General features: G+C 45.3%; 1 protein-coding gene across 1 annotated transcript in view; it reads right to left on the bottom strand.

Moving 5' to 3' along the window:
• Dnah3 (dynein axonemal heavy chain 3) overlaps window positions 1-19475 on the bottom strand; it is a 168277-nt gene that overhangs the window by 136442 nt on the left and 12360 nt on the right. Inside the window, exons 8-15 of the mRNA XM_057777629.1 lie at window positions 16391-16516; window positions 15419-15614; window positions 13272-13451; window positions 9608-9744; window positions 7355-7460; window positions 6991-7169; window positions 6469-6653; window positions 5211-5334 (exon numbers count right to left, since the gene is read on the bottom strand). Of these exons, the coding sequence (XP_057633612.1) occupies window positions 5211-5334; window positions 6469-6653; window positions 6991-7169; window positions 7355-7460; window positions 9608-9744; window positions 13272-13451; window positions 15419-15614; window positions 16391-16516 (1233 nt within the window). The remainder of the gene's footprint in view (window positions 1-5210; window positions 5335-6468; window positions 6654-6990; window positions 7170-7354; window positions 7461-9607; window positions 9745-13271; window positions 13452-15418; window positions 15615-16390; window positions 16517-19475) is intronic.

Here is a 19475-nt window from a genome sequence, read left to right as displayed (position 1 = left end):
GACTGAATGCTGGGAGAAAGAGGGCAGAGTCAGGAGAAGCCATGTATCCCCCCCTCCCCTTTGCTGAAGACAGACTCCCAGACTTTACCCAGTAAGCCACAGCCTCGTGGCAATACACAGATTAATAGAAATGGGTTAAATTAAGATACAAGAGTTAGCCAATAAGAAGCTAGAGCTAGTGGGCCAAGCAGTGATTTAAATAATACAGTTTCTGTGTGATTTCAGGAGTCTGGGCATCCGGGAACAAACAAGCGAGCTCCTACTACACTCATGTTTGTTCCAGACTCCAAAACTCCATGTTTACCTCTCAGCTTCAGTTTCTGATTGAGATGCAGTTTCACAAAGGATCTCAATGGGATCACATAGGTTTTATGACAAAACCAGCATGTTAGTTCCCACTAATATTTTTTTTCTCTTGCTCAGTGCTTCTCAAACTTTCTAATGCTGCAGTCCTTTAATACAGTTCCTCATGTTGTGGTGGCCCTCAATTATAAAATTATTTTCATTAGTACTTTATAACTGTAATTTTGCCACTGCTATGAATCATACTGTAAATTTCGGATATTCAGGCTATCTCTTGCGTGACACTGTGAAAGTCGTTCTACCCTGAAGGAGTTGCACCCATAGGTCACCGCTCTAACTGGATAACATTTCCTTTTTTCTTTGTATTATTTTTATCTTCCATTTTCCTCTGTGCATGGCATGCAAGTCTATTGTCATACATGTGCATGTTCACACGTGTGTGTATGCGCTCATGTATGTGAAAGCCCCGATTCATGTGAGGAATCACCCTTGATTGCCCTTTCACCTTATTCATTCAAGCTGCGTTTCATTATCAAATCCAGAACTTGACAATTTAGCCAGCTTGTCATGGAGATCCCTGAGACTGAATAATTAAAGGTGGCTGCCACCCACACCCATCTGACATTTTATATGGCTTCTGGGGACCCAAAGGTCAGCAAGCATTTTAACCACTCAGAAATCTAACTGCAGGTGCTGTGGTGGGCACCAGAAGACATCTTTCAGGAGCTGGTTCTCCCTTTCAACTGTGTGCTCTAGGGACTATACTCAAGTCGTTGGTTCTGGAAGGCAAATGCTCTTACCTACTGACCCATCTTGCCAGTCCATTTTTTTTTTTTTGACTGGCATGTGATAGTCTTGGTTATAGACAGTTTAGGATTTCCTGAGATCGATAAGAACAGAAACTATATTAATAGCAAGATTAAATCAATTTTTAAGAAAGTATGTGAAACAAAAGAGGGCAGAAGGAACTGTGAAAGCATTTTAGAGGGACTATCAGGAAAAAGGTCTGCCGCTGTGCCAAGCAACACGGTTTTTTTGTTTTGTTTTTTGGTTTTTTTTTTTTTGGTTTTTCGAGACAGGGTTTCTCTGTGGCTTTGGAGCCTGTCCTGGAACTAGCTCTTGTAGACCAGGCTGGCCTCGAACTCACAGAGATCCACCTGCCTCTGCCTCCCGAGTGCTGGGATTAAAGGCGTGGGCCACCACCGCCCAGCTTTTTTTTTTTTTTTTTTTTAATTGGAAAAGGGAAAAATAAGAGTTGAAGGGGGCCAGGAGACACAGAATAAAATAAACTGTCGAGAAATAATGGGATGTAATGTTGTATCCATTTGTCCTTCAGGTTCTCATTGGAGTAAGTGGAACATGAAACATTAGACCCTTCCTGGTACCAGGTTAAAAGTTTTCAACAACTTCCTACCACGGTTATAAAATGAAATGCACACTCATGACTGTGACCGTAAACCTCCGATCCTCTGATTCACGACCTCAGCGGAACAGCTATCCTCTCTGTCCAAGTCTCCCGCCAGCGGGCCGTTTCCCATGCTTTCTACGCTGCACCCAGCTGCGCTCTCTCCCCTACTCCACGTCTCCGCTCGTCCAGCTACTTGCCAAGTTTGTTCTGAAAGGAGCCCTCTTGCACCAGGCATAAGCTCTATGCTAGTTCCTGCTCATCTTCTTCTCCATGCTCTCCCACTCTGTCCTCCATCTTCCCGCCCGCCTGTCACTCACAACAGAACAGGGACTCTGAGAAGAGGCATGGCAGTGGGACCACGAAAGGGAAGACGGGCAGAGGGCCTTTGCCCCTCTGCTCTTTGCCTGGCTGTCTGAGCTCCTGGGAGAGGCATCCTGCTTTTGTTTCTTCCTGTTGGATTCCTCTTTGCCACCTTTGTTTCACTTTGCTTTGTAATAAGCTGTTATTTTAGAATGTAGAAGGCATTTAAAGTATCCTAATTGTGAACGAATTTCATTCATACACTCCTCTAAACCTCGAGCACCTGCCACTTGGAAAGCACACTGCTGTGTCTAAATCTTTAGAAGGCTTTGTGCCAATCCATCCCCTGAGCCATTTTCCCTTCTTTTTCAAGATGCCAAAGGATCTTCTGTCGCACTCCATGGGAGAGAGCAGCTCAAACACTCATGTCTCGTCTGTCATTTGTACTGACCACAAAATCTACAATAGGATTGAACAAAATGGGGCAGTGAGGCCAAAGCTGACTGTGCAGTTATCTACACAGCTACCCCAGTGACTGTCTTTTTACATTGCCAACTCTCTAAACACTGTATCCACATAAAAGAGAACAATCTACTAAAAGTGGTTACTGATTTCCTAGAGGAAAGCAATGCACAGACTTGAGGACCACATTAGAATATTACCAGTGTCATCTTCTGTAACTTTGCATAACTGCTTAGCAAATTATAATGTCTAAGGTATGTTACAGCACATGTAAAAGTCACATAAAATGTATTTCATATGATAATAACATTCAGAACATTAGTTTGAGTAATGGAGCTCTACTTGGGACCACCGGAGTCCAAGTGAAGATAATAGAGGAATTTAAAGTGAGCGATTGGCCACAATCCTGGCAGGAAGTAGAATTTACTCTGAAGAACAAAGTGAGAAACTTCAATTAAAAACTCCTACCAGGAATAGATACAAGTAGGGTTAAAGAGATTTATAGTTTGGATCTACAGAGTCCAGCATAGGATGTTTTAAATGCTGATTCTCCAGTTGGTGGCGCAATCCAGTTCTGGGATGCAATGGAATCTTTAGCAGTTCTGTCTAATAGAAGTCGGATACCAGAGGTGGCCTTTGAAGGTCACAGCTCAGCCCTTTGTTCTCTCGCCTTCCTTGTCTGTCATGGCAAGGACAGCTTCTATCACACACCCCTGCCTCTGTGTGGTTCTGCCACGCTTTGCCCATCACAATTGGCTCAAACCCTCTGAAACCACATGCTGAAATAAATCTTCCTCCCCTTATGTTGTTCTTCCAGACAAAAGTGATGGGCACAAACAGACGCAGTGAGGTAACTAGGTTACGACCCCTGGGGCTGAGAGGACAATGTGAACCATGGAAGATCAAGCATTGCCATTCGGTACTGGGGCCCAGGGACAAATACGGCAAGGGAGAAAGAAATTTAATTCAATCATGCTTCAGCCTCCTTCAGGACTCATCAGTGCCAGAGCCCAGCCTGGAGCCAACTGACAAGGGACTGGAAGGAAGCCTCTCAGTGTGGGAGAAGAATGGACAGCAGTCAGAGGTGGGGAGGCTAATAGAGAATGCTTGACCCTGAACCCCAGAGCTGATATGAACTGAGAAAATGAAGTCCACTATGATGAAGAGGAAACAAGATTGTTTCCACAGAAGACAGATGAACGCATGGCCGTTCCTCAGCCTTTGTCGCTCATGTGGAACAAGGGACAGTCAACATTTACCAAAGGGAGGCCTGAGCCAGGGCTGCCTCACTGAGCCTCTGTTGCTAGAGCTCAGGGACTTGTTGATGGGTCCAACTGAGTCCCTGCCCAGGAGGAGAAACCCTGCACTCTCCCCACACTGCAAGTGACAGCTATGGTTTCTCCCAGGGCCAGTCCCTGCACACCTGCTGATGCACTGCCTCCATTCATATTTACACTTACAGCAATAAACTACCTCTCTCTCTCTCTCTCTCTCTCCTTCTCCCTCTCTTTTCCTCTCCCCTTCCCCCTCCCCCTCTCCCTCTCTTGCTCTCTCGCTCTCTCTCACTCTCTCTCAGGACAGGGTCTCTCTATGTATCTCTGATTGTCCTGGCTAGCCTCTTACTCACAGAGATCCCGCCTGCTTCTGCCTGCTGAGTGCTGAGATTAAAGACCCGTGTCACCACGCCCAGCTATTCCAGTAATATTTTAGCAGCACACCCACAATGCTTTAGAAATTAGAAATCCCGGAGAGGTCACTGTTAAAGGAGGAGGAAGCATGCAGTGTAGGAATGCCCATGCCATGCCTCAGATATGATGTGGGCACAATCAAAATGCCTCATTTTATCCCCTCAGCATGGTGACGTTGACTCTAATGTACCTGCTTTCCGGATGACAGAGGTGACGCTCAAAGAAATGTCAAAACAGGCTTGGGGTTTCCATCTGACCATCCAAAACTGGATTTGCTTTCTGGTTCGCCTTAACTGTCCAGGTCTGAGAGGCTGCATACGCCTGCATGTGGGGGGTGTACTGGAATTCCTTGTATTTGCTGCTCGATTTTTATGAAAATCTAAACTTCATTGAATGTAACTTAAAAAGAAACCAGTCCACCCATCAGGCTAAGTTTTAGGATCTGGAAGACAGTATCTAGTTTGGTAGGGACAAGGCTTTAGGTAGAAAAATATGCCTATTCTTAGTTTTCTGTATTTCTCTGTCGGTGAATTAATTAATTTCGTAGACAAACACAAACACATATTCATGTCTAGAACAGAGCACAAGAGTAGCAAAAGTCCATAATGCTTATCTATGACACACAATGAAGGAACACGCTTTTTGTAGCGCGTTAGCCCTGAGGAGGAGCGGTGGCAGAACCAGCAGAGGTTCAGTACCCTGTCCTGATGTTCTACAGCGTCTGCTCTCCAGGGCAAGGCTGACACTTTTGCTGTTACTACTATGGAGGCTGTTATTACAAGTCAAGCCACTGTTTTTGCCGTTCTCTCTCTGTATCATCACATTCTCACTGTTCAAACCAGAGAGCAGGGAGGGGGGTTACTACAGCGACACAGTCTAGAGAGATCAGCCCTCCATGGGGAACAAAGGAAGCTCCTTCTCCATCAGTGACGTCCACCATTGCCCACACACCGCTGAGACAGGCTCTAGACAGAACCAGGCATCTGCAGAGTGGGTGATGTGTAGAAAGCCTGACCTCATTCCCAAAGTAAGCCCAGACCCCCCTGTACCTTTTTATTAGGTCCGTCTCTGCCTGATCCCTCTTGCCAAGGAGCAGATTTCGGCTGTTTTCAAAGATATCTTCTATCTGGTCAGGCCAGAGGAACAGGGTGCTGTTAAGTTTGATATCCTCATCTGCAAAACACACAGAGTCTGCTGTTGGGCACTGCTCAGGATGTGGGGAATTGATTTTAGGAGGTAAAAGATCGTCCTAAGTCCACCTCTGGGTGTGGTAGTAAATGAATGGAATCAGGTATGAACGAAGGCCAGGGTTCACTGGGTGCTTATTAGAGACCATGTTAGTATGCAGACAGCATTATCACGCTTATTTCACAAATGGGAAACACAGTGAAGTTACGTGGTCAAGGCTGAATGACTGAAGGTCAGACTTCAGGTCCAAGCCCAACCATTTCCAGAGCCTATGTCCCAACTACTCTGCCTTATTGGCTTCTAAGAAGCATCAGAAATGTGGGGTGTAGCTCCTCTTGGATACCTCTCACCCCTTCATCTCATCTGCAACAATGGCAGTAATGGTTTCTAGGTCACCCATACACCCTGTGCGTTATAGCTCTGATGAGTGCAGATGTGGAGGTCAAACGAAAGCCTAGCCTGTCTCCATGGAGCCAAGGCACAGCTTCTGAATGTATGATGACTGCTCAGGCAATCACCTTGCATTCCCAGTCTCTGTCAATGCTCCCCAACATATCCTAGTTTGGAACATGTCCGCATGTGTTTCCAGCTGGGAAAAGATTCGTGAAAACAGAGGGATTTCTTCTTTATAACCTAGCCCTTACTTCGCAATTCCAACTTGGTCCAAGAAGGCTTTTAGGGGCCTAAAGGAGCGAGAACATTTTTTTCCTTCTAAAGTAGATAGAAACAAGTTCTAGTCCCTCAAAGACAGGACTGTATTGAGATTAAGGACGAGTGAAACTACCCATTTATCAAAAGACTCTGCATCTGGAACTAGCTGTTCGTGAGCCTCAGGGCTAGATGCCAGTATAGGGTGCTGAGAGCCAGAGGCAATCCTGTGGATGTGCACTCACTTAGTCTAACAAGATTCCCTTTGTGTGACTCAAATCCTTGCGAATCAGGGTGTGAACTAGTGCCTCTTGCATATGGGGCATTGGGAAAGCTTTCCCAATACTGTGTAGTGGGGTGCAATGAGCCTACTTTCTCCCAAGATTTAATTCCTAAAATATAAAAAAACCACATTTTAATATTTACATAGGAGCACAAGCATGCATGTACATATATACGGTGCAGACTTACGGGGCAAGTCTGCATAATCCATCAGGAACTCGAGCCTCTCACTTGCATCTCTAAGTTGCCTCCTGAGTTTGAACACAGTGACATCACTGGATTTCCTTAAGTATTCGATGAGGGCCACTAGCTCCGCGGTGTTGGCAGGGATCTCACTGACTTTTTCAGCGATGGTGTTGTACTGATTACAAATGCTGTGGAGAAAGCAATGGTCACAACAACCATCACCACCACCCCCACCATCACCACCACCCCCACCATCACCACCACCACCACCATCACCACCACCATCACCATCACCATCACAGCACTTCTGGTTTTGCATCAACCTGGAGGCCTGGGGTTGACATGAAGAATCATCCCCTATTGCTTTTCTGCCTTCCCAGGCTAAAGGTCCAGGTGGGATACCCTACCCAGTTGGCATTTATGTGGGTTCTGCGAATACAAACTCTAGTCCTCACTCTTGTGTGGCAAGAGCTTAACCACTAAGCCATCTCCACAGCCCATTTTTTTTCCTTAGAATTTTTATACCTGGTATTAGTTTCCCGGTTTACATCCACTTGATATTGAATCAGACGGTCTTTAAGATTTTGGGCTCGCTCACAGAGGTCATGATTTAGGAACAAGGCATCAAGACAGAACATGGCCAAAGGCACGGTAATGTGCATGGATGCAATTTCATTTCTCCTCTTTTTTATGCTATTGATGCTCTATAGAAAGAAGTACAATCAGAGTTCAATCGTAATTAGAGTCTACCCATTGCTCCTAGCTTCCCCCTTGGTCAGCACTAGTCCAATACAGAGCTTGTGTTCATTGCAATCCATTGATTGCTCAATGCATTGACTGTATCACACACATGTCATCAGGGCATGAAACTCTTAGTGGCATCTCCTACCGTCACAAACTCTTCAATCTCGTGATTTATATTCAGGAATTCGGTGATGCCTTGCTCTGCCGTGTTATCCAGCAAGTCGTCGTACTTCTTGTACACATTTAGGTATCTTTCGTGTTGAAGAACATAAAAGGAAGCACACAAACATAAGTCAATGAGTTGGATAGGCAAGGACACAACCAAAACAGGGCACATTTAAAACATAAATTCAAGCCAAGAAAGAGAGATAGGATAGAAATATAGCTGAAAATCCAGGATTTGGGCTTCTAATTCCAATTTTATGACTTCCTTGTGGCATAAACTTAGAGAAGATATTTAGCTGGTTTTCCTCAACAGGGTTTCTCTGTGTAGCCCTGGCTGTCCTGAAATTCATTTTGTAGACCAGGCTGGCCTCGAACTCCCAGAGATCTGCCTGCCTCGGCTTCCCAAGTGCTGGGATTAAAGGCATGCACCACCACTTCCTGGTGGGTTTTTTAAGCTGTGTTTTTATTTTAAGTGACTATAATAAGGCACATTTTATAAGGTTATCATAAACCTTAGCTATAGCAAAATATGTAGAACAACTATTACTATCCTGACATAAATGTGCAATGAACACCAGCACCCTGTCTTCCTTCTAACCCCAAGTTCTATGCCTAGTTTTAAGATGAAAATTTGGAATGAAGTAATCTGTGGCATATGAAATTAGGTCCATCTGTTTTCAGATCATGTAGGAATGACTGGACAATTTTCTATAAACTGGAGAATGCATCTAGAATGGTTTGACTTAAACTAAGTTTGAATTAACATCAAGTTGGTACTGAGTAACTATGAAGACTGTCTTGGTGGAGCCCCAAGGTACCCAGGCAACCTGACAGACACTCCGAGACAGCAGAAAGGCCAGGACGTGGTCGGTCCGGAAGAAAGTATATGTATAAGACCCATGAGCAAGGAAGCCCCCCAAATAAAACGCATTGAGGTGATCTTCCAAACACTAGGCTGCTTTCTATACAGATGAATCGATGTTCTCAGCTGAAGTGATTTTGCCCTGCGGGAGGGTTTTGGCCACATCCGAAAACACCTCAGTTGCCAGTGGGGCAGTTCCTCCTGGCACACCATGGGCATAGCTAGGATTCTAGTATACACCCCACAGGATGTCTACACACAGGGCAGTTCATATCCCCACAACAGAATTCTTCCCACTGAAAATGTGCAGTAATTACATTTTCACCAATTTCATTTGGTGACATACTGTGATCACGTTCACTGGTTTAGGGTGATCTCACAGTGTGCGTGCAAAACTGAAGACACCTTTAGAGGTAAGCATTTGTGTCGGAAGCTGTCCTACCCTGACCGGAGACTGTTGATTGAGGCAATTCACAGGTTTCTCTCTGTGTGGTGGTACACTATAGTGATATGTTATTTGTGTTTTCATAAATAAAGCTTGCCTGAAGACCAGAGAGCAGAGCTAAGCCACTAGAGGCCAGGAAGTAGTGGCATACACCTGTAATCCCAGAACTCAAGGCCACCCTGGGCTACGTGAGATTGAATCTGTCTAAAAGAGAAATAGAGCTCACACAAAGGTGATCCCAGCACTCGGGAGTCCCACGTCTTTAGTTCCAGCACTAGGGAGGTGGAGACAGGAGTGGCTGAAGGGGGGAGGGGGAGAGAAGTGCTCAGTGCAGTTATGCTGAGGACAGGCTCACCCCTTTGTTTGAGCTTTGGTAGAGGTAAGAACTCTCTAGAGGCTCGGCTGCTTTGCTTTTCTAATCTTCACCTTGAACCCCAATAGCTGTCTCTGGGTTTTTATTAATCCTGCTACAGCATACACCTGCAGCCCTGCTATTCGGGAGGCAAAGGCAGGAACAGCAGGATTTTGGGGCCAGGTTGAGCTACACAGTGAAAACCTGTCTCGAAAACAAACAAATACCTGGAATTCATAACAAGTTTCACAGCAGAAATATGACTTTGTTGCCCCGGATCTCATAGAATATTGTTTTTCTAAATTCTAGAAATATTCAAATATATCTTGGCCTGTGGCTTTCAGAGAACAGAGGAAGATCTGCACCTGAATTTTAATCCTAGCATTTGTATTTAATTGCAGCCTAGTGTGGGAAAGTTACACTCTCCAGTTTGTAAAATGGGGATAAAGTCATAAGCAGGTAAGCCCTGGCCATTGCTACTCTGTGTGTGTTTTGGGTGTGTGGGGACAGGGATAGCTAAGGACAAACACTGAAAGTCCAACTAGGTTATAAAGCTAGAACTAAACCAACTTACTTGTGAGGTCCAATTTGATTTTTCTTAAATACCTCAAAAGTATCATTCACAAAATCAGAAACAAGGTTTTCTTCAGGGTCAACAGTTCCGAGGATCAGGCTGTAGCCTTTCAGCTCTGGGAAAAGTATAGATTCCACCTGAAGAGCAGAAGGCACTCTTAGATGTTGTAAGACACGCACAGAAACTAGAAGGCGGAAGGCGGAAAACAGGCTCTCGCCGTGGGTTCTTTTCCAGGGGCACCGCTTGTATTTATTTTCTCTTGGCTATTGGTAGAACTAGCCAAGAACACTCTGCTGTCCCCCAACTCTCCAACTCTTTCAGTGTGTGTGTGTGTGTGTGTATGTTTGTGTATGTGTGTGTGTGTGTTTTCATGGGCTTGGCTCCTGCAGAATCCTTCTGGGACTCACTACCGTATCTCAAGGTCCACAGTCACATCACTTTGCAGATGCTTAGTGACCAGCCTCAGCAAAGACCTTCAGTCTGCTCTCTTAGGCTCCATGCCTTATAAACCCACATCTGCTTTTGACAAGTCAGCAGCAGCTGAGGAAGCATGGGAACAGGTGCAAATGACCTTTGTGTTCTCTTTGGGTGACCCAAAGGCTTTAAATTGATGGAAGGCAACTTCTTTGCTGTGACTGTGTTCGTAGACAAAGCCTAAAAGCAAAAGACAAGATTGCCATTGGTCCAGGGCCTGGGGAAAAGAGCCTGGGGAAGTATAGCTGATAGCCCAGGTCTTTCAATAGCTTCCATGTGGACTGGATTTTGGAGCCTGTTGGGAAGAAGTCTCTAGTCAAAAGAGAAGAGGAATTCTTGTGGGGTTGAATGTGGAGGTTCTCCTATGCGGTGTGGACCATGTGAAGTGGAAACAAGAATGATCCTGTCCTATCCAGGGAACTGTTATTTTCTGCCTCTCCTCCTGGCTCCCTGATTCTGCACTCCTTGGTCTCCCCACCATGTTCCAGGCCTCCACCCGTGTGCTTCGCTGGAGTTGGCATTCCCTGCAATGCCAAGTGAGTGGATTCTGTCATGGGGGAAAGACTGGCCCAGCACCCCCTTTTCACAGTCACAAATACATGCTTCTCATCATGAGAGGAATACAGGAGAGATTCGGGGGGAGTTGGAGAGGGGAAGTCGGGGGTGGGTAAATCCTATTTCATTGTATACATAGATGAAATTCTCAAAGAATAAAAAATTAAAAAGTAGAGATAATGTAGTGGCATGGCTAAAACACTCGTGGAAATTCTATGTCTTACATTTCCCCTCTCGTTTTATTCAACTTTGATTTCTGCATGTCCTTCACCTCTTTCGTTTCATCCTAGATTACATCAGCCTTGTCCTCCTGGACGGTACTGATAAGACCAATGCCCCATAGTATTTATTTTGGTTTCCTTCAGCACCTCCTTCTGACAGCCTTCCTTTTTCTGCAACTCAAATGCTCTTTAGTTTCTAAATTATTGCTAGGGTCTGGGGAGATGGCTCAGCGGGTAAAGTGCTTGCTGCATACGTACAAGGGCCCGAGTTTGAGTCCCCAGAACCCGTGTATAAACTGGGCACAGTGTTGCATCTGCAGTTCCAGCACTGGGGAGGCAGACGGGTAGAGTTCATTGGCCCACAGGCCTATCTGCATTGAAGAGCTCCAGATGCAGTGGAGACTCTATCCCCCAAAAAATAACATGGAGAGAGATTAGGAAGACAGCTGACATTGACCTCTGTCCTCCACAGACATACATGCACATGCATGTGTTCTTATACAGACATGTGTACACCCCCATGTGAGCAAATACATGCAACACACACATATGCACACACACATGCATGCACGCACACACCACGTTTGTAGCTGAGTTTTACCTTGAAGTGTTTTCAACTTATTGTATCCACGATGAGGTAAGATATTGGAGACTATTCGTCTGCTGATAGTCATCTATGTATGTCACAGACATTTAACCCAAGGGACTATGCTTAAAATCTCACAAGTCAGTTCCAAGAGGAAAGCCCGAGGTTCTGGGGGAGGGAGGGAGTGCCGCAGCCGTCCCTAGACGAGAACTCAGCACTGGTGGGTTCTTCCCATAGTCTAGTAACACTATTTGTGTGGAAACAGGGCTAGCTTTCCAACCTGGCACAAACTGCCCTGTGAGGGTGTCATCTTGGCATCGTAATCCACTCCCTCTAGTACCAGTTCCTGCTGGGCTGTTTGCAGTGCTGGCCATCTCTCCAGCCCCAGCTGCTTGTTAACACCACCAATCAACAGCAGAGAAACAGACTCAGGCAGTATGTACTTCATGTGTCCCCAGCCCCTCACTTATCTCTTCAAACTGTAGCCTTCTCTTTCATTTCCTCGGAGGGATGTTGCTTGTAGGAGAGGCCCTATTTCCCCTCTACACACTCATTTTCATGTTAAACCAAGCTTGGCCGACATAAAAACTCCAAGCACAGGGATTACTGCTGAAGGTGGACCCTTGGTGTCGTAGATTTTCCTACAAACCTAAGCGCGCTCTCTCTCCCTTTCTCTCTTTATGTCTGTGTGTGAGTATATCTGTACATGTGTGTCTGTATGTCTGTGTGTGTCTGTGTGTCTCTCTGTGTGTGTTTACATGTGAGTGTATGCACACATCTGTGCACTCATGCATGCACATTTTTTTGCATGTGTGTCCGCTTTCCCATTTCATCCAACTCCATTTCACTTCTGTCTGTGTGGCACACGCCTGTGTATGTGGAGGCCAGTGGTTGAAATCATGTGCGTTCTTCTCTTGCTCTCCACTTTGCTTTATTTGAGACAGGATCTCTCATTGACTCTAGAGCTCACTAGTTCTGCTAGACTGGCTGACCAGTAAGCCCCAGGCCTTTCTCCACCTTTTCAGCGCCAGGCTGGTAGACACATGGCACCACACCCAACTTTTAAATGGCCGCTGGTGATTGCACCTAGGTCCTTCTACTTGTTTGACAAACGCCTTCCCGACCAAGTACCTCCTCAACCTCAAACCTCAGCTTCAACTCTGTGTGTGTGTGTGTGTGTGTGTGTGTGTGAGAGAGAGAGAGAGAGAGAGAGAGAGAGAGAGAGAGAGAGAGAGAGAGAGAGAGCGCGTCTCATAGGTTGATTCCCTATGTGGAACTAACCATGGGTCTCCTTGTCACGTCACCCACCCAAAAGATGTTAGGTCACATGGATATCCGGCCTCGTAGACAAAGTTTACTTTCATGCATCTAATTTGATAAGTAATTCCACTCTGGAAAGAAAACTGTGAAGAGCTCGAGCCAGGGTAGTAAGTTTTCTTTGTTTTTTTTTTTTTTTTTTTGTTTTTCTCTCCCTAGAACCCTAATACTGGTGAATAAACCCATTGAACCTCAAAACAAAATGAAATATATTTTTGTAAAAATTTTTAGCAGATTCATGCCAGCTCATCTGCAATAAATTATTAACCCACATTGGATGACTTTGGAATTATCTATCTTGTGTCAGGCAGCATACAAAGGCAGGGAATTAGGGGGGACACAGAAAAGACCTAGATAATCTTCCTGAGGACAAGAGGGTGTATTGAGGATGCATCCCAAAGTGAAATTGCCTAACTGAATACCACATGGACTGCAATTGTGCAATCAGTCACTTGATTGTTTATTCAGTGCAGAACAAAAATATAAATGAATTATTAGACAAATACCATACCTTGGGGATCCCACCAGAATTCTTAATGATTTCCAAGAAGGAATTCTTTATTAATTCCCAGCAATCATCAAAAGTTGGGTTGAAGACAATGATAGGCTCGTGCACTTCAAGTTGAATCATGATTAGCTGAGGTGTAAAGAAATCCATTTCTTGGTAAGGTTCCTTAAAATCATTTCCATCCTTTGGGAGACAGAAGATATATCAGACCTCACACAGTGCAGCCACTGGAGAGCACAGGGGTGCTGTTATCCATTCATAGTGCTCCCTGAGCATCGAGAAAGGGCGCCAGTATGCTTAAAATTGAGTCTGTTCTGCCAGGAGTTTATGCTTTCTTTAGTTCCCAAGAACTTTGCACAAAATGGTTTATTTTAATCAGTGACACGTATGCTCCAACTTCTAAGTCCTTCCTGCCCTTCAAAACTAGCACAAAAGACATCTCGAGGAAGTCTCCTTCACTTCTGAATTTCCATATTTCCACTTTTGTCATGTTATTTTGTCTTTCACTTAGGAGACTTTATACTCTCCCCTTACCTTGTCTGGTCTAAACTTGACGGAAGGACCTAAGTCTTATTCATCTCTTTTCTTCAAAATATCTTTGACAGCCATTAATACCAAGTAGGTGCTTAATAAAAACATATTCCCTGAATCCAAAGGGATGAATAACTGTGTCTTTTAAAGACAGTGTCCTTGAGCACATGGTGCATTTCAGTCAAAATGTCAGCTTCCTCACGACAGAAATATTGCTGAGGAGACATCCTCAAGACTCTGTGAAGCCGAGTGGCACAAGATTGCATAATTGCAGTGCTCAGTCCTCACAGGACAGCTGCAAAAGTTTGGCCAAGCGGTTGGCTCGAGAGCTTTTCAGACCGTCTGAGGGAAGACAAAGTATGTCCCTTCTCTCGTTGTGTGGGATTTTACAGTGAGATTTCATCCCTCACATGGGATGCAGTAAACAGCTCTCTCCTTTCTGCCTCACACAGGAGATGTGCCCATGACTGCTCAGGAGTGGTTCTCTCAGGGATCACTGCAGCCCAAATTCAACAGCAGTAGCTCTTAAACCTTTCGAGCAACTAACGGAAGTTTGCCTGCCCATGCTTCGACTTCCTGATGCTGGGATAAAAGGCATGAGCCATTACCTTTACTTTACTTGGGAAAATACTTAGAATTTGACCTTTTTATAATTAAGGAATTAAAAAACATTCATTATACTCCTATTATTATTTTTATTTATGTGTGTTGGTGTTTTGCCTGCATGAGGATGTTGGGTATTCTGAGACTGAAGGAACAGACAGCTATGAACTGCCTGCATGGGTGCTGGGAATTGAACTTGGGTCCTCTAGAAGAACAGCCTCATCACTATATTTTCGAAGGTGAAATGTGTACACAGCCCGAAATTTCAGACACTCTCCCTTGATCTCTGGGCTGTCTAAATCTAGGGGAGCATTTAATGCTTTGAAAACCAGGGTTTCATACTCTCTGCTTTTATTTCTCCTTTACTGACACAGTTTCACGAGGCTGCTAACTAAACCAAACTAAGCCTTGTGAACCTGGAAGTTCTCTCTCAGAGACCAAACAACAAATCGCTACTAGTGGTAAATGCATAAAACACCTCCTAAATGCTAAGCCAAAGGTCAAAAGCAAAGAGTCTCATCTCCATTTTTGTAGCAAAAAAGACACAAACAAGCAGCTTTCCCCTCCCTGGAAGAGGTACTTATTCCATCCTGCACAGTCACTCTTTCATTTCTTAAGAAAAGTCGCTGAAGCCGGGCGGTGGTGGCGCACGCCTTTAATCCCAGCACTTGGGAGGCAGAGGCAGGCGGATCTCTGTGAGTTCGAGACCAGCCTGGTCTACAAGAGCTAGTTCCAGGACAGGCTCCAAAACCACAGAGAAACCCTGTCTCGAAAAACCAAAAGAAAAAAAAAAAGTCGCTGAAAATTTGCTTCCAGAGATTTTTTTATATGTACATTTAGTAGTGGGTCACGATATGACAGAAGTTTGCTGTGCATTTAGAAAAGATAAAGTCATAGTCACCCTATGTGTTCCACTCAGAATTTCACCTTCTGGCTCGGCTCCCTGCCAGAGCCCACTTGAGCTCTATCTAGACTGTCTTCCCTGGAGAGGGCTGGGTCTGGACTCCGCCATGTACCTTGTGTATCATGAAGAAGGAAACGAGATCCTGGAGAGATTTAATGACCAACTCCCTGAGCTGGAGGGACATGAAGGAGGCAACGGAAGCAAAATATTCCTCAATGTTTCGAGAGGAGTCGTAGTCACTCTTGGGAGCGAAGCGGACCCAGTGTTCTTTCTGTGAGGTAAAAAGCTGGGCACAGGTGGGGATCCACCTATAGGGACCGGAGAACAGCAAGTAAGTGGCTTTCTGAGCTCTCTGGGCCTAGAGGACTTCTAAAGCCCGCCTCTGGCTGGGACTAAGTTTCCAGAGAAGACTGAGGGGAAGAATGAGAATGGGCAGTCCCACAGGCTGGAGGCTCAGTTAACAGAGCAAGAAGGAAGAAGCCTGCTAGCACATTCTGCCTCTCCGCTTCCTGGCCACCATGTTGTGAGCCTCTGGGCTCACACAGTCCCACCCCATCATGACGGACAGACACCTCTGAAAGCATGAGCTGAAACCTTCTCTTCCTGTGTTGATTTTCTCTGAAATTTGTTATAGCAAAAGACCATCTGATTAATAGACTTGCCACCCAGTCATTTCTTTGTTCTGGATATATAGTTCTGTATGCATTTGCTAAAGGAAAGAAGTTCTCTAATGTCAGGAGACCCCCCCTAACTTTGGACCTTGAAGCTATTTGTTTTGGGGTCAATACAAGTTATTCGAGCACATTGCCTCATAGCACGTGGAGACTGAGAGAACCTCAAGGAAGAACCAAATGAGAGTAATGTCATAACAAAGCATGGCTCTGAAAAGGCAGTGGGAGTGTGGGAGGGAGGGGTAGAGAGAGCAATTTGCTATGAGGTTGCTAGAGGATAGGACATGGCAGGAAGGCATCATAGGAAGTCAACAAACTTCATGCCACCCCCGGAGGGGAATCAGCTCTCATTCTGGGGCATACTCAATCTTTACAATGCTGGGCTGAAGCCCAGTTCTGCGGGAGATACTGACTTGCTGAGAAGAATCTGCCGTGCCTCCTGGCAATGCTTCTGAATCACATCCTGGTACTCATTAGGCAGCAGGGGCAGTTTTCCAGCCAGTAAATCTGCTGTTCGAACAAACCTGAGGTCTTTAAATCTGCCAAAAGGGAGGGAGAAATGCCAGCGTGAAAGACTAATCCATCCTGTGGGGCAAGCTCAGAGGACACATGTTCTCATTGTTTGAACCCTTGTGTTAGAAGAGCACCTTCTAGAAATAGTGATGCTGGGCAGTTTCAGGGGATGGGAGGATAGTAGGGGTGGGTAGAGAAGAGCAGAAAGTAATGAAGACCCTCCACACTCCTCCATTCCTTTCGCCCTTCGAAATAAAACATTGGTGTTGGTTAACTAAGAGCACACCTGTCCAGTGTTGCTGCATGGAACGATGACAGAGGGCACCATGCACTTCTGCTCTGTGGGATGGTGTGCTCTGGAGTTGAGCAACATGCGAAAAGCAGAACCTGCCTGTTCGTGGACCACATCTGACTCTGCTCTGCTACCACCCAGCAGGCAGTTAGACCCAAAGCTTCCTGACGGCTTTGATGAAGCTCTTTGGAATTCTCTCCTTTTTCTCTCCTCTCTCTCTCTCTCTCTCTCTCTCTCTCTCTCTCTCTCTCTCTCTCTCTTCCTCCCTCCCTCCCTCCCTCCTTCCTCCCCACCCCTCCCTATCCCTCCCCCTCTCTCTCTCTTTCTCTCTCTCTCCTTCCCACCCCCCTCTCTGTCTCTGTCTCCCTCTCTTTCTATGTGTGTGTGTGTATAAGCCAGAGGCCAACCATGAGTGTCTTTCTTTGGGTGACATCTTGATTTCTAAGATAAGATCATTCACTGACCTAGAACTCACCCAATAGGCTAGGCTGACTGGCCAGCAAGCACCAGGGACTGCCCCTACAGTCACCCTCCCTCATTTCTAGGATTGCAAGCATGTGCCTTCATGCTGTCTTTTCACATGAGTTCCGGAGGGTGAATTCAGGTCCTTATGTGTGCACTCAGCTGACTAAGCCATCTCCCCAGCCTTGCTGCCTAGAATTAGGTTGAACTTGCTTTGATCCTGAACCATATGGTAACTCACCCTGTGGGCAGGTTTACCATGCTTCCCTGTGTTTCTGTGTAGACACTCTGAGTGTTTGCTGAATGAATGATCATCATCCTTCCTACATTGCTCCTTTTTTTCCCTTCCCCTTCTCTGGATCCAGGGAAGCTCTGCCTCTTCCCAAGCCCACAAGGTCCACCGTTTCTCTTTCCAGCATCCCCTCTTCTATAGGTTGGTCCTTAAGTCATCCCCACTACTTCTCAAACTAGATCTTTGCCCAGTTTCCTAAGCCAACCCCAGGGCTAGCCTCTTGATGTCATCATCTGTTTTAACAATTCATCAGACATTCTTCCTTCTAAAACGCCACCACCTATGGTCCTTTTAGGTGGGGGTGGGGAATTTAAACGTGTTTGTGTACGACTAAATACAAAGCACTTCTAGGAAGGGTGGACCTGAGAGCCTGACTCACCGCAAGACAACCAACACTGGTATGGCTCATGTCTCCGCCTTACTCACCTTTAATTTAATCCTAACAAACTTCTCTCATTGGTGGAACCAGATTCTCTACTCTTCCCTCAGACCCATCTCATTATAGTTCCCAAATCCACAAACTTTACCAATCCCAAAGACATCTCAGGTTATTTCTCTCCTCTTAGAAGTTTTCAAGTTGAATAGTTGGGGTCATTCAGGAAAACCATGATACGGTTTTCTGGACAAATCTTCCTCCTTGCTGACTTGGTGCCCCTGACTGTCTAATGCGCTGAAGTGAGTCATTAGCCTGACCTTTCAGTGAACTTTCCCTTCTGATGCATGTCCTTTCTTGAGGATCCCATTTGAAAAAAAAAATCACACACTCTCCTCTCCCCCAAATAACCAATAGAATGGATAAACAAAATACGATATAGCCAAACTATGGAATGTTATTCAGTCATAAAAAAGAAACATCGTTACTGATGCTTGCTTCTCTGCGAACAGATGTTGAGGACATCATGTTTAATTCAGACACCAGACACAAAGGAGTACATATGTGATTCAGTATCTATTACACATCCAGCACCTGCAGGTCTACTGAGGCAAAGAAGATTAGTGGGTGCCAGGCGCTGAAGCGGTGGGCTGAAGGTGAATGACAAAAATATCCTTGAATTAGAGAGTGGTGCGGGTGGCACAACCTTGTGAAGTACCTCACTGTGCACACACTTTAAAGGGGTAGGAGGGGTGGTTTGAATGAGAATTTCCTCTCTAGGCTCGTGCATTTGAACACTTGGTCCCTAGTCGGTGCCACTGTTTGAAAGTGATGTGGAACACCAAGGAAGTGGAGAATTCCTAGAGGAAGTTCATGAATGGGCTGGATGGTTTTATGTCAACTTGACACAAGCTCAAGTCATCTGGGAGGAGGGGACCTCAATTAAGAAAATGCCTCCATCATATCTATCTGTAGGGCATTTTCTTAATTAGTGATCAGCAGGGGAGGGCCCAGCCCATCGTGGGTGGTGCCATCCCTCAACTGGTGGTCCTGGGTTCTATAAGAAAACAGGTTGAAACTCTGAGATTCCACCTTACACCTATAAGAATGGCCAAAATCAAAAACACTGATGACAACGTATACTGGAGAGGTTATGGAGTAAGGGAACACTCCTGCATTGCTGGTGGGAACGCAAGCTGGTACAGCCCCTTTGGATGTCAGTGTGGCGATTTCTCAGAAAATTAGGAAACAACCTTCCTCAAGACCCAGTAATACCACTTTTGGGTATATATCCAAAGGATGCTCAATCGTGCCACAAGGACATGTGCTCAACTATGTTCATAGCAGCTTTGTTTGTCATAGCCAGAACCTGGAAACAACCTAAATGTCCCTCTACCAAAGAATGGATAAACAAAATGTGGTATATTTACACAATGGAGTACTACACAGCAGAAAAAAATAACGACAGCTTGAATTTTGCAGGCAAATGGATGGAGTTAGAAAACATTATTTTGAGTGAGGTAACCCAGACACAGATAGATAATTATCACATGTACTCACTCATAG

Source organism: Chionomys nivalis, chromosome 8 (genome assembly GCF_950005125.1).
Source record: "Chionomys nivalis chromosome 8, mChiNiv1.1, whole genome shotgun sequence".
Taxonomy (NCBI): Eukaryota; Metazoa; Chordata; class Mammalia; order Rodentia; family Cricetidae; genus Chionomys; species Chionomys nivalis.
The sequence above is the reverse complement of the archived record's forward strand: the minus strand, read 5'-3'. Positions and strand labels throughout refer to the sequence as shown.